The following is a 14,231-nucleotide window of genomic DNA, read 5'->3' as shown; positions in this document are numbered from 1 at the left end:
AGTATTTCCTTAAATATGGTTCACACTGAAAATAAAGTTACTTTTGCTGTACAGTAAATTTCTGATAGACTTAGAAATAAACTTTTTTTGTTGATACAATCTGGCAGGTGTGGCCGTGCAGCGCAACACTCCCAGCCACACGGCTCTGCACGCACACACGTGCGTGCCCACACACACACACATCCACACACACAGCCCCTGTCCTCGGGGACAGGGACAATGCTAGGGGTTTCTAGCTTTCTATATTCGCATGGGAACATCTATCTTAAAAGTCCCTACGTTTAAGCAGCGGGCACTCAAACTGGTTGAGGGAACAGAGGGGAAAACCCCGAACCCTGCAGCGATATTTTCCCCTCGTGTTTCTGCAGAGCGTTGTCAGCTTTTCAGATTTCAAAGCCCAGCTGATGCTGCAGGCTTTCCCCATGAAGATCAGCAGTTTGCTCTTTCTAAAGGTGGGATACAGCGCTGGGATGCTCCTACAGGAGAATCCCCCTCCCCCTGGTGAAACGGGAAATTCGTGTCCCCGTTTGAAATTTGAAAATCCATCAGCCAGCTGCAAAAACCACTCCTGTCCCTAATCCTAGGCTCCTAAGAGAAACATGAAACTATGCAACCCATAACTTAACTCACTCCTTGGGAATCCCAAGCTACAACATTATTTGACAGCATCCCAGCAGAGCTGCTCCCCTTCCCCCCCAACCCCGGGAGCTCTGCAGCCTCTCCTGGGGGGACCACGCTGGGCTCAGGAGGTGAAGTAGGAGTTCTGCATGGAGTACAGGTGGTCGATGGGGTTTCCCACTCGTGCCTGGAGTGGCCCTGCATCTGCTGTGCCGAGGAAGCAGTCCCCCAGGTTGCTCAGTGAGGTATCGTCGCTGTCCAGGTCGTGGAAGAGGGGCTCGGCACCTTGGGAAGCAAGGAAGGGACAGGAGGGGTTCAGAGCCTGCTCCAGCACCTCCACAGTGCCTGGTACCCCTAGCTCTCATAGTCATGTCTCAGGATTTTAGCTTTGTGTTTTTCAGATCCTGTACTGCTTTAGTGTATAACTCTAAACTCCATACAGAGTGTTAGCTGCTGTCTCCACATTCTGGTCACACAAAACAATCCCTCTGGACCTGAAACTCAAGGACACCCTACAGCCTCAGACCCTGAAAAGTATCAACAAAAAGTGAAATGGCGGGGAGCAAACTGGGGGAATATGACTTCATTACCTGAAGGTGAAATTGGAGGATTAACCCCTGATATGTAAATGGACCAAACTTATAATTGTCTGAAAAACTCGTGAACATCGTCCATCTTTGGTGTAGCCCCTTGGGGAGGCTTCTGCCTGCCCTTAATGTACCTGAAGGCCCTTTAGTAAATATCCACTTTCATTCTTTTAACTTTGCCTGACCTTTTTTTTTTTTTTTTTTTTTTTTTGTAAGCCCTAAAAGGCATCAGTAGCACAAGGTATTTCAGGGTGAGTGGACCCCACCACAACCCAGCATGTCTCTGAAGGAAAACAGAGCATCCCCAGAGCCCTACCGTAGGGGTGCATGTGGTCTCCGGGCATCTGGGGCGGGGTGAGCCCTTGCCGGAAAGGGTCGGAGCCGTAGACACCCTGCTCCATGCCCAGCAGCTGCTGGGGCGGGGGCAGGGTGGTGTAGGGGTTCAGCATCCCCTCCAGCCCCGTGCCGCCGCTGCTGTTTGTCTGGGCTGCAAGACAAGATCAAGATAAGATCAAGGCATCAGCCGGGCTGCTGCTTTTTCGGGTGGCTGAGCTCCGCTGCGAAGGCCGGAGAGGGCTGGGAGATGGGGAAACCCAAATTGTGCAGGGGGTACCTGAGCTCAGGCGCTGCGTGTTCTGCTGGTCCTGCTGCTGCTGCTGCTGCCTCCTGGCCAGCTTCTTCATCTGCGAGAGAGGAAAGGGAGAAGAACAGGATGAAATCATCCCCTGGCCAAAGCCAGGAGGGAGGGAGCCCCAGCCATGGATGCTGGCACCCCTGGTACCCACCTTTGCTCGCTGGTTCTGGAACCAGACCTGCACCACGCGGACGCTCAGCCCCGTCTCTGCCGCCAGCGTCTCCCGCACCTGGGACAGAAGAGGGACAGTGGCGGCTCTCAGCCCACTCAGCTTTTCAGGGGCAGTTTAGGAAGGGTCAGATCAGCCAGGGCAAGGCCGTGCTCAGCACCCAGGACATCCCCAGGTGCTGGGCATGGGCCCTTCTGCCCATACCTTCCTGCAGGGCTTGGAGGAGACCTCAAAGGACGCCTTGAACGCCCTCCGCTGCTGCGTGGTCAGGATGGTCCGTGGCCTCTTGGGCCGTTTGTGATCCTTCCCGTCCTCAGCGCCCTTCCCCGAGGCCTGGCCCAGCTTGCAGATGCTGTCCTCATCATCACTTTTGCCTAAGGAGGAAAAAAGAGCAGGTCCTTTACAGGAAGCAAGCAGCACACACCATCTCCAGCATGGTCAAAATGATCTGAGAGATTTAAAACAAGCTGGTGTTGGAGGGGATCTTGTTCTGAGTATGTGTGAGAAGCTGAGGTTTGGGACTGGCTGCCCCATGGCAGCTCAGAGAGTGGGGGAGAGCTACTGCCACTTGAAGGGTGTGACTGCTCAGCCAGCAGATGTGCTTTGGGTTCTTCTTTTCCCCAACAGTCTGAGCAGCTGCAGTGTGAAACCCTGGGACAGCTGATTTTCCCTCCACCAGAGCCAGATCTCTGCCTGCTTCACAGGAATGTCCAGCCAGGCCACAGCTGGGGACGTATCTGGACAGAGACACACAGCTCACATCCAGGTGAGGGAGGACCGCTGTGCCCCTGGGGCTGATCCCCAGCCCAGGTGGACACAGAGATGGGGTCCCTCTGCACAGGCAGGCCAGGCTGGGGGGGGTCAGGGTGATGGGTGAGCAGGGATGCTCAGAGAGGGCCATGTGTTAGCCAGGAATCTCTCACAAACACCTCCTGCTCTGCCCTACCATAGAGGACAACTCCCTTCAGAGCACAAACTTTTATTCATACATGCAAGGGGCACATTTCTGCCCGGTATTTCCTTCTTTCTGTGGAGTTTTAAATCTCCCTGGACAGAAACCCAGGGTCTTTCAGCCTTCACCCCTCAGCTACTCACTGTGATGTGCTGCCCCACTGCATTCCCAGGCACTGGGATGTATCTCTCTGCTCTCTCCACCACTCAGGGCACGGAGCCTTTGGGCAGGAACTGCTCCGGGAAAGTGGACAGTGCCTCTTCCCAGCTCTCCTCATTTACTGCACCTCCCCTGCTGATGACCTTGCTTGCTCAGCCTGTGTGGGAAGGGCTGTGATGCAGGTTTGACAGCATCTTCCCTCTGGCTAGCTATAAATCACTTACAGCCTTTTCCAGAAAGCTCCTTCTCTGTTCATCTGGGAATGGATAATGGAGCTGGTTGGATACAGACTCGGGCTCTGCAAGGCTGTGCTTGGCCCACATCCATCCCAGGGCTGCCACGGCTCTGGAACACGGGGATGTACCAGGGAGTGTGAGCCTGCCTCAGGGTAATTCATGGGGAAAACGGGCCAGGTCAAACCCCATGGCAAGAGCTAATCATGGATCACACACACCAGGGAAGTTTCAATCCAACGGCAGCCCAGCTGGGAATGAGGAAAGACACGAGCAGATCTCCAGGGCGAAGAGGGGCAAAGATCCCAGAGGAGCAGCAAGAATGCTCTCAGGCACCAGTTACCTCTCCTCTCCACACCAGTGGGCTCTCTCCTGGGTTCCAGCCAATGCAGAGACCTTCCCTGATAGTGGGCAGGGAGAGCTCTTCATGCTGGCAGTCCCCAAACAGCTGGGAGCTGGGTCTGGCCCCTGGGAACCAGAGCCTTGCTGCTGCTCCAGCTCCCTTCTTACTTGTGGCACACCCATGACATTCCCACACCAACAGGAAGGACAAACTGATGTTTCCTTGCATGTCCCACCCCGAGGGATGCCACGCTGGGGTTCTTACACCCCAGTGAGGGGAGGCCCAAGCTGTGGAGCCTCTGATGGGGCTGAGCAGTGGCTGCTGCTGCTGCTGCTGCCTCCTTCCCAGTGCCAGGCCCCTGCTCTGCCAAGCTGCTGGCTCTCCTGAATGCTGAAGGCGTTTCGTTTTGATGGAAATGCAGAGATTTTTACATATCGAGGGAGAAGGAATGTCAAGTGGTGCCTGGACCTGTCTGCACCCCAGCACGAGGTCAGCACCCCACTCCCCTCCAGTCCAGGAGGGGCAGAGCCCAGCAGGACATGGCCACAGGCTCATGGGCTCCATCAGGTCCATGATGCTCAAAACCCACTCCAAGGGGGAAAACCCGCCTGGAGCAGCCTCTCCAAGCCCATCCCCCTGCCAACACCTGCTCCCCAAATCCTTCCCAGTGTCAAAGGGAAAGAAGGAAAAGTGAAGCCGGATTTGGCGGGGTATTACTTTTAATTAACTCTCCCTTTCAAGCCTTTCCCCACTGAGGAGGGGGGAGAAATTAATGAGTGTCTGGGGCTGCCCCTGACGTCACCTGGAAGAGGCCGGGGCGATGGATATTCCATGGATATTGTGCGCCGTGCCCTCGCTCCGACCTGCCGAGCCCGCATCCCGCTGCCGGGGCCAGGACATTCCTCGCTCAGGAGGATTTAGGGAGAGGAGGAACGTTAGGACGTTTTTAATTGGAAAGCAGGGTCCTCTTTCAGAGGGGCTTGTTTACTCAGGCTGGGCGGCGGAGGCTTGGGGGAGGCAGTAATTGAAGCGAGGGTTTGGGAGATTACAGACAACATATGGCTCGCTTTTTATCTGCGCTTTCTCATAAAGTGGCCCTTGGTGTGCGGCGGCTGGGGGGAGGGAGGGAGGGAGGGAGGGAGGCTGGGGGGCTTCAAAGCAGCCACGGGGGGACAGGGAAGAGGCTGGAGGAGCTCATCACATGCTGCTGGTGAAGGGCATCCACAGGGGAGTGGTGCCGGAGAGGGGACACCACTCTGCATCTCCTGGCACAGCACTGGGCCTGGGGGGAGGAGAAGCCACCACACACTGAGCATCCCCAGGGGATGCGTACCTGGGCTGGTCCCTGCTGTGCCATTGTCCCCAGACGAAGCTGGTAGCCACCAAAAGCAGACAGGGATGGTGGTGGGGACAAGCTATGGGGACTGTGGGGAGATGGCAAGGGCCAGGACCCCCCAGTCAGAGGCTGCCAGGCCATGTCAGGGGCTTTGGGTTAGGTTTCTGATCAGCCAATGGGTTGCCTTGCCCTTTTGACTCCCACACTGGCCCTTCACATCCCTCAGGTCTCAGCTGGAGTTTCCACCAAAATAAGTTTTTCCCCTGGAGGTTTTTGCTAAGCTGAGGCTCTTGGTTTGGCCAGAGCTGCTGGCAGTGGGGCTGGACCACAGGCTGATGAGTCGCTGGGGAGGAAAAGCTCCCCAACCTTTCCCCAAATGCCCTTTTCCCCCACTAGGAACAAACCCAAACCATTGTGGGGGATTTGCTTTCTCTTCTGCGTGACATCTCTTCATTGGTTTCTATTTTAACCGAAAAGGGTTTGTGTATCCCAGAGGAAAAAACAGTAATTCTTCAATCAGTTAAGGACTTTCCCAGGGCTAAGGGAAGAGCCAGTGCCAGTGGGCTGGATCCTCCTGCACTCCTGCCTCTCCAGCTCCTCCAGTGCTGGACCATCACTCACCAGCTCCCCCCAGCCACCTCCTCCCATGGACTCACTCTGATTTTTAAACATCACCACTGTCAGTTGCAAGGAGGACTTTTTTGTCCTGAGCAAAGCAGGGTTGCAGAGCTCACACAGAACCTACACAGGCAGTGCTGCCAAAGACAGACAGGCTTTTGCTGCAGAGGAGCTCAATATTAAAGAGAAATACAGGCTTTGGGCAATTTTTTGCTCCATAACTATGAAAACCATCTCCATCCCTTCACAAATCTTCTCCCAGTTACAGCACTCCAGTGACAGAGAGCACCAGGCTTTGTCATGTCCATGCTTCACACTTTAACAACACACTCCTAATCTTGATTCCTACTTTTTTTAAATCCAATGCTTTGCTCCAGCAGGGAAAAGACAGCCCCACTTGGCCCCCCCTGCAGCTGCTGGCAGTCTTTTTCAGAGCAGAGAATTTCAAAGGTAAATCCTTTCCCTCCACAAAGCAGACTTTTCCCCAGTGAGGATTTTAAGGGGAACTGAGAGACTGGTGAGGAGCAGGGCTCTGTGGGGATGGTGTTATCCTGAGGATTTCAGCTACCAGATCATCAGATCATTTCCACCCTCCCAGTCCCCAGCGCTGGGCTTTCTTACTAAATTTGTCTTCCTGGGAAACATTCGGGTTTAATTTGCACTGACTGCAGATAGATATTTTAATGCTGGTCTGATGCTCTGAGCAACCTAACCCGGTGGTGACACCCTGGCTGGAGCAGGATGCTGGCCACCTGCCTGCTTCCAGCCACAGTGCCACCTCTCCTGCAGCCCCGCTCGGCTCTGTGGTGTCCCCACAGTGTCCCCATGATGGGTCAGCAGGCTGGTTCTGGCCATCTGCTGCCTTGGAAGCTGTTGGGGACACAAGGTTTGCAGACTCCCTGCTGCCAGCTCATGTTTGAGCTCTGTGCCTCAGTTTCCTCTTGTTATTAAAAGGGGTGACTACAGCAGAAGCACCTCACTTCTTGTTCTCAGCCTTTCCAGGGCCCCAGGCAGGGATACTGAGGCACAGGGGAGGGACAAAGGTTTAGCTCAAGGTAGTCAGTGGCCACATCTGGGGAAGCTGCACACCCTTGGGTGGCGTGCTGGTGCTCTGCCCAGGCCAGGAGCACAAACCCCTACAGAAATGAGCCTTATGAGGTGGGATGTTCCTCAGAGCATCCTGCAGCCCTGCAGCCCCCCACCGCCGAGCTCCCTGCTCAACCCTCAGCACCGAGGTGGCAGGAAGATCTTCCAGAGCTTATTCCCTCAGACCAAAGGGCAGAAGGTCAGGGCGGCGAGCCCAAACCTCACCTCCAGACCCCTGAGGGGCCTCGGAGCGGGACCAGCCAGGGAGACGCCGGGCGCGGGCGGCCCCTTACCAGAATCCGACAGAGCCGGGCTCACCAAGCTCAGCAGCTCCCGCTCCTTCTCGTAGTCGCCCTTACAGAGGAGCTGCCCTTCCTTCAGCACGAACTCGTCGCCCTTCTGCAGGCGCCGCTCGCAGACGCAGCAGCAGAAGCAGTGCAGGTGGTAGACGCTCTTCTGGGCGCGCATCACCAGCTCGCTGGGCGCGATGGGCTCCAGGCAGCCCGCGCACTTCACCGCGAACAGCCTGCGGGACAAGCCAAGGACAGCCGCCGTCACACCCCGCTGCGCTTTCGTCCGGGGTGTTTTTATAGAGGTGTACAGAGAGAAACGAAAGAGAAAACCGTTTTTATTTTTGCTTTTTGGTTTTCTCACGTGGGATGTGTTTAGAGAATTGTTTACTTAGAGTGAGTGCTTGATTAGGTTTTGGTGAGGATTGCTTGAGCCTGATGGCCAATCCAATCTAGATGCTCATGAGCGAGTAATGAGTTGTGTTAAAGTTAAACATCGAGTTAGAGAAAGTAGTATATAGTTTTAGTATCTTCCTTTATATAGTATATTAATGTATTTTAGCATAGTTATAATAAAGAAATCATTCAGCCTTCTGAATTGAGTCAGACATCGTCATCTCTTCCCATCAGGTTTGCCTACACTGCGCGTGCTGGGACAAGGGATGGGGTGGCCATCGTGGGGAGATCAGCACAGCGGTGCTGTGTCACCCCTCGGTGCATTGAGGGGCTGGGGACAGCGGTGCTGGCACCCTGCAGTGACAGGGGACGTGCTCTTAGTGCTGCACTGTCATCCAGTGCTGCCTTCAGGTCAGCTTCAGTATTTTGGGGCTCACCAGGTGCTTACCGTGAATGCGGCCAAGTGATGAAGACCCCGACACCCCGATGCTCCAGACAAAAAAGAAAAGGTATCAAAGCAAACAGCCCTGGTACCACCACCACAAGACAGCACCAGTTCCACACAGGTTCTACCAAGCCAACTCCACATGTCACCTCCCTCCAGCTCATGCCTAGATCCAAGGAGATGCTGGAGACAGCAGTGGGGTCAAGGAGCTCATCTGTGCCTCTCCACAAGCACTCGCAGAAAGTAACCTCACTCTCCCTCGCCCACAGACCACCCCATCCCTCTGGCCTGGGTCACCCCATCCCCACTTGCACAGGAATGTCTAATGTATCATAAAAACCAGGAATTTCATAATCAAGATCATATCATAAAAATATAATAAAAATCAGAAACACATCAGGAATGTCTAATACATCATAAAAATCTCCAAGACAGCAAATCCGGGGTGCCAGACTGAAGACTTGACATGTCAAAAGGAAAAGGAAAAGCTCAGCTTGTTCCTTGACAGTGATGTGACAGCGTTTGAGGCATCACTAATTAAACCGTTCCCAGGTTTCAAGACTCTGGCTCTAGACTTAAAACCAATAATAATAACAACAGCAATAACACTTTAGGCTGGAACAGAGCTTTTCTTTCTCCCAGTTTAAATGTCCTTACTGAGAATGATCAGTGATTTATAGCTGGGGAAAACTGAGGTGAGAAGAGCAGAGGTGGCAGCATCAGTGTCAGCTTCAGAGGACTTGGAGGCACCTGGAATTAACCTTAGGGCCAGATATCTTCAGTAAATGGGATGACCAACAGAGATGTTTGAAGGTATCAAACCAGAACCTCTTTGCCACACCCAGATATTTGAGTTCTTGGCTTGGACATCACATAGAAAAAAACCCACTGTTTACCCAGTCTTGTCCGAAATATCTGTGGGAACTGGACGTTATTATTCCCCTGTCTTGGTGACTTTGGCCCAGAAAGAGAAGTCAAAAGTCAGCACACATCCTGCAGAGGTTACCTCCGAGCTTTCAACCCCGTTGTTTTTTTTGGCCATCAAAAAAAACCCACATAGGAAATGTGCTGAATCAGCCCCGTTCTGACAAGCAGAGGAGCAGATATATGCAAAATCCTCACAGGAAAGCCATCAGAAAATGGGGATTGTTTGAAAAAGTGCCTGCTGCCTCCCAGATTTTCCCCAAACAGTGCTGACAAGCACAAGGGTCTGGTGCAACACTCTCCCCATGCCAGCCAAATCCTGGGCAGGCTCAGCAAAATGTGGCATTCCCAGAGAAGCAGGAAAGGGGTGTTATAAAGCTTTTATAAAACACAATCGTCACCACAGAAAGTGGGAAATCATAAAAAAAAAAAAAAATGCAGAGGTTAGGGAGTTCATAATTGCCATTAGTAGCTTTTCTTTTTCTACATTCAGCTTTAATTCCCCAAGTTTACCTACAACTGCCTATCCCTAAAATGTATTTCCAGCATTCTTATGACTGCCCTGGGAAGTGAGGGATGTGCATTCCCTTGAAAGCATCCCTTCTGAAGGGTCATTTTTTTCTTGTTCCAGCTCAAACATACACTGGCTTGTGTTAATATTTCTGCAGTCGCTTCATCTTTAATTATGTCTCTTTTATGTCATGGTGGAGGCTATTTGTATTCGTCTGGCAACACATTCTCATCCTGTTTAAATGATGTTTAAGCCCTACCTGTTGGGATTACCAACTGCTCTCGGTAATAAAATATTGATAAGATATTACATTACTGCCATCTAATCTCCAGGAATAAATGTGCCCAAAATTTGTTTCCCAGGCACTTATTAGACAGCCACAAACCTTTGCCAACCAGGCACAGCAGCACCACCCCAGCAGTGGATGTTTCCAAGCCTGAAGTGTGCTGCACAGCAGGAAGGTGTGAGATTTAGGTAAATGGCTGCCTGATATCAGACACTTAAAGCCATTCCTAGGTCGCTGAATAATTGACTTTATATCCAAAGCAGCTCCCACTGAGGGATGCCGTTCAGTCCAGGTGTCTTTCACTGCCCAGGGCAGGATTCCCCCATCCCTGGGCAATGTGAGCTGCAGAGAAATCCCCATAAAACCTCTTCCACAGTATGAAAACAAAGAGAGCTCCTTATAAACAGACAATAAACTGAGACCTCAGGCACTAAAAGGTCACAGGCAGAAAAAACACGATCTGGCAGAGGTGGTAATGGAGAGAGAGCAAAGGGTCTTATTGGTGTCTCAACTCCCTTGAGATCAGACTATACCCTTGAGACCCAGACTCTAGCAATTAATTTAACATTTTAGCCTGAGTGAGACACACTAGCCTGGATCCAGAGAGGCTTTCCTCCATCTCCAGGACCTTCAACTCCATGCCCAGCTCTCTCCTGCTTCACTTACGGCATTTTAGGGATGCTTTAGTTCTCAGTAGGGTCTTTTCCCCCTCCATAATCTGTGGTTCCAAAGTTAGGTCAGGCCTGACTGGCAGCCCTGGGTTTGTTTAGCCAGGTGGGAAGCTGGCCAGAGCACCAGACAGGGAGATTGGGATGCTTGGTGGAGAACCAGGCTGCCACCAGCAGCTCAGTAAACACCTCACTGAAGGACTAACAGTGAGTATTTGTAAATAAAACCAACAGGCTCAATGGGAGGAACTGGAACAAAAATATAGTGGTGTGAGTAATTTCTATCACCACACACAGCCTGTGGCTGATCTTAAAAATATTCCTATGCTTGTTTTGATTAATTTGCGCTGTTTAAAAATTATTTTTGAAGTTTAGGTCTCTTTTGAAATGACAACCTGCAGTTTTGAAGTTGAAAGGGAATCGTGGCTTTCAAGAAAATCTTGTATTTGTATTGTATTCATCTGGCAACACATTCTCACCCTCTTTTGGAGCAAAATATTTGGGCATTTCCAAAAGCGCAACATTTCTGGCGGCATGTCGGAATCTGAGCTATTGATGATCCCGAGATTGTAGAAAGTCTCTGTCTTTCTGCCCCGCTGCCAAAGCAGAAGCCATAATTGGTCTGTGCTGGTTTCCAGGTTGTTTATTCTGTTTATCTCTCACATGTTCTGCTGCCCTGCCCAGCTCTGTCCTGCAGGGCAGCGTGTGGGGCTCTGCCCTCAGTGGGATGTGACAAACATTAAATACCAGAAACTCCCTGGGCTGTATTTACAATAATGTGCCAATATCTGTCACCTACGTTGGACAGTGTGTCCCCAGCCTGAACCAACAGAAAAATGCCAACACCACAGTGAAACACGGAGGGCATGAAGAAGGAGAAAAAGGACAAGGCACACCCAATTTCCTCCATCTTGTCCCCTTTGGACCCCTCATCTAGAATCCTAAAATTTTACTTTTGCACCTATGCCACACTTAATTATTACTCATATCAAACACTCAGAGCTTATAATTCATCCTGTAAGATTGAAAACTCTTTTCCATGGCCAGAGATCACAGCCAGTGTCTCTGGGGGCTCTGTCCAGGGGGTTCCTGACCCCCTGCCAGGGTCCCAGGGCAGCCAGAGGGAAGCTCTGGATTCCCACAGCGGCATTAGGCGTATCCCCCAGGATGCAGCCCCACTCCTCCATGCCACTCCTCTTTCCCAACAAAGCATCCCAGACCCCTCTTTTGCGGTTTCCCAACCACGCAGCATCACCAAAACCCAAAAGCACCGACCCAAAAGCACGGCCAAAGTGGGATCCTTGGGATGCTCTGGGATGCTGCATCCCGTGTCCCCTCCCGACGGCCGGGGTGCAGCACGGGCAGCCGGGATCCCCAGCAGAGCCTCTTTGCCCCTCTCTGGAGGTGTCAGGCTGAACGGGGCCGTGATTGACGGGCGCCTCCCGGCTGCTGTCTGCTGCGTGCCCCGCATACAGACGCGGCCCCGCCGAGCCTCCCGGGGCGCCGACGCCGATATTAAATCCTGACGGACAAATCTCAATCGCTGCGCCCAGCCCCGGGTTGGGGCGGCAGGGAAGGTGAGGCAGCTCTGCTTCCCTCCCTGCCTGCAGGGATGGGGTGATGGGGGCAGCCCCCGAGTGCCCCTGCACTGGCACCATCCGCAGGGATGGGGGGTTTGCCCACACACCTGTGCGGAGACCTGCCCGACTCACCCCACGTTGTGATCGCGGCTCGGGAGAAGCCTGGCCAACCCTTCAGGAGGCACTGGGAGCTCCAGCCTGGCCACTGAGAGCCATCTCCAAGTGATAAATCCCACCAAGGCATGGGGAAGAGCCCACAAGGGTGAGGGCCAGCAATGAGCCACAGGGAGTGGGGACACCAGATTGAGTTGTCTTGGTCATCTTCTCACCCACTGCCACTCACTGGAAGGGGAACATCAGCACCAGGTCCTTGAGAGGCTGGCAGTGGAGAAATGCCACTTGCTGTCAACCCTGCACCCGTGGCTCGGGAATGAGCCACTGCCCTGCTGTTGCTGGGCTCACGTCACCCTGTCCCTGCCCCGGCCCTCACGGAGCCGAAGGAGGAGGCAGGGGACACGGACCGTGGCCAGGCAGGAAGGGGGATGCTGACAGATGCTGACAGTGAGGGCATCCCCCAGCTGCAGCCGTGGGGCACCCCCTGGATCCTTGGCCCTGGCAGGAGGGGTGCTGACACCTTGGGAGTGTCTGGGAAAGAGCTGAGTCCATCTCGGAGCAGGATGGCACATCCTGGGGATGGGAAGCACAATCCAGAGGGCAACTCCACACCAGTGATCACCTCCAAACCCACACCAGGCTCCCAAGCTGATGGAAGAAAACGCCTGCAGTCGCCCTCACTTCCCTCGCTGCGCACCCCAAGCCCTCAGGGAGCTCTCTGGTGGGAGAGAGGAGGGATGTTTTCCCCAGGGCTTTTCTCCTGACCCTTCCCCGTCTCCCAGCTCCCTCCCCCCCCACACCCTGAGGCGGACAAGTGTTCGCTTTACTGCCTGGCAACGGGGCCGGGGCTAAGCTTGCTAAAATATGAGTGTTTTTTGGCTGGAGTACCAGAAGGCTGCAGTCCTACAGAGAGAAAAAAATTGAGCACTCCATGCCATGGCTCCAGAAAGGGGGAGAATTAGGTTTCACACCGAGCAGGCTGGACCATGGCATTCTTTAGTTAATGCTTAACAAACGCCCAAACAAAAGCAGCCAACTTCGCTGCATGTTTGTAAAATGTATTCTCAGCAGATTCAGGTTTATTGGAGAATTCGCTCGCTCTGCAGCAAGTGGCATTTTCCTTCTTTTTTTTTTTCCTCCTTTAATTTCCCTTCTCCTCCCTCCCCCCCCCAGCTCAAGCCCTTCTCATTCCTGCTGCCTGAATGCATCTTCCAACACTTGGAGGGGACATGGCAACCGAGCCAAAATGGGCTTATTTCACCCCAGGGGCTGATGCGAGCTCGCCTCCATGGCCCTGGGGTGCAAGTTCTCCCCAGGGTTCAGCTGAGCTGCTGCTGCCAACAGGGAACAGGGACCCCAAAAAGCCAAGATTTGGTCTCTGGCAGATTCACCCCTGAGCACTTGGCTGGTGGCTGTGTGCTTCCTCTGAGCGCGGAAGAGGGGAGAAACCTGAGATGCCTATTTTTGGCCTTTCTTCACCTAACCCAGCTCTCTCAGGGTCCTAAGCCAGTGGTTCTACCCCATCCAGCATCCCCCTGTGCCATGCATTCTCGGAGAGCCCATCGTGGCAGAGGATGCCAATAAGCACATCTTGCTCTCAAAGGCAGAGCCAGTATTGGGTGTGGAGGAGGGGGAGCCCCACCCAGGGACCCAGAGGCTTTGAAGAGGTTCAATTATGGGTTCCTTGCATGGGTGTTCTGAAGGAGCATTCCTGAAGGAGCTCCTGCTCTGATGCAAGTACCTGAGCAGGTCCCACATCCCCCAGGGCCTGGTCCCACGGCAGAGGACACCAGTGATGAGGGACACGCTGGGGAGCTCGTGGCAGAGAGGAAAGAGGGGCAGCAGAGGAGAGGGGGGTGATGCTTTTCTGTTCAACCCTCCTTTGGCTACATGGAAATCATCCCAGCTTTCCCAGGAAAGGGCACCTTCGCCCCCGACTCCTGGATGGGGTCCAAAAGTGGTCACTTAACACCTCCCAGACCCTCCAGAGACCACAGCAGGGGCACTGCTACAATGATGGGGTTAAGTAAACAGACAAACCAAGCCTTCCCAGTGAGCAGCCGCTGCCAAAACACACCAGCAGCCCTCAAGCCTTCCCTGTGTCCAAGTGAAAGGCGGAGCAAGTGCACATCTTCCAAGGCTGTTCTGTGTTGCTCCATTTCTGATACTAATAAGACTTTCACCAACAAGGTCCTACAGCAGCTGATGGCTGTGTCCCCCTTCCAGGAGCCTGATAAAAATCGTCTGCTTGGTGGCAGGAGTGCCCAGAAAGTGATCTCCTG

At 53.3% G+C, this 14,231-nt stretch overlaps 1 protein-coding gene across 2 annotated transcripts in view; it reads right to left on the bottom strand.

Moving 5' to 3' along the window:
* Positions 1 to 742: 742 nt before the first annotated feature.
* The window catches only part of LMX1A (LIM homeobox transcription factor 1 alpha), a 41,903-nt gene continuing 28,414 nt past the window's right edge, over positions 743 to 14,231 (bottom strand). For both annotated transcript variants that reach the window (XM_031505500.2, XM_077785236.1), the window contains exons 3-8: positions 7,029 to 7,261; positions 2,213 to 2,382; positions 1,991 to 2,068; positions 1,819 to 1,888; positions 1,522 to 1,692; positions 743 to 903 (exon numbers count right to left, since the gene is read on the bottom strand). In XM_031505500.2, the coding sequence (XP_031361360.2) occupies positions 743 to 903; positions 1,522 to 1,692; positions 1,819 to 1,888; positions 1,991 to 2,068; positions 2,213 to 2,382; positions 7,029 to 7,261 (883 nt within the window). The remainder of the gene's footprint in view (positions 904 to 1,521; positions 1,693 to 1,818; positions 1,889 to 1,990; positions 2,069 to 2,212; positions 2,383 to 7,028; positions 7,262 to 14,231) is intronic.

The sequence above is a fragment of the Lonchura striata genome, chromosome 9 (assembly GCF_046129695.1).
Source record: "Lonchura striata isolate bLonStr1 chromosome 9, bLonStr1.mat, whole genome shotgun sequence".
Classification (NCBI taxonomy): domain Eukaryota; kingdom Metazoa; phylum Chordata; class Aves; order Passeriformes; family Estrildidae; genus Lonchura; species Lonchura striata.
This window is presented reverse-complemented; position numbering and strand designations above follow the sequence as displayed.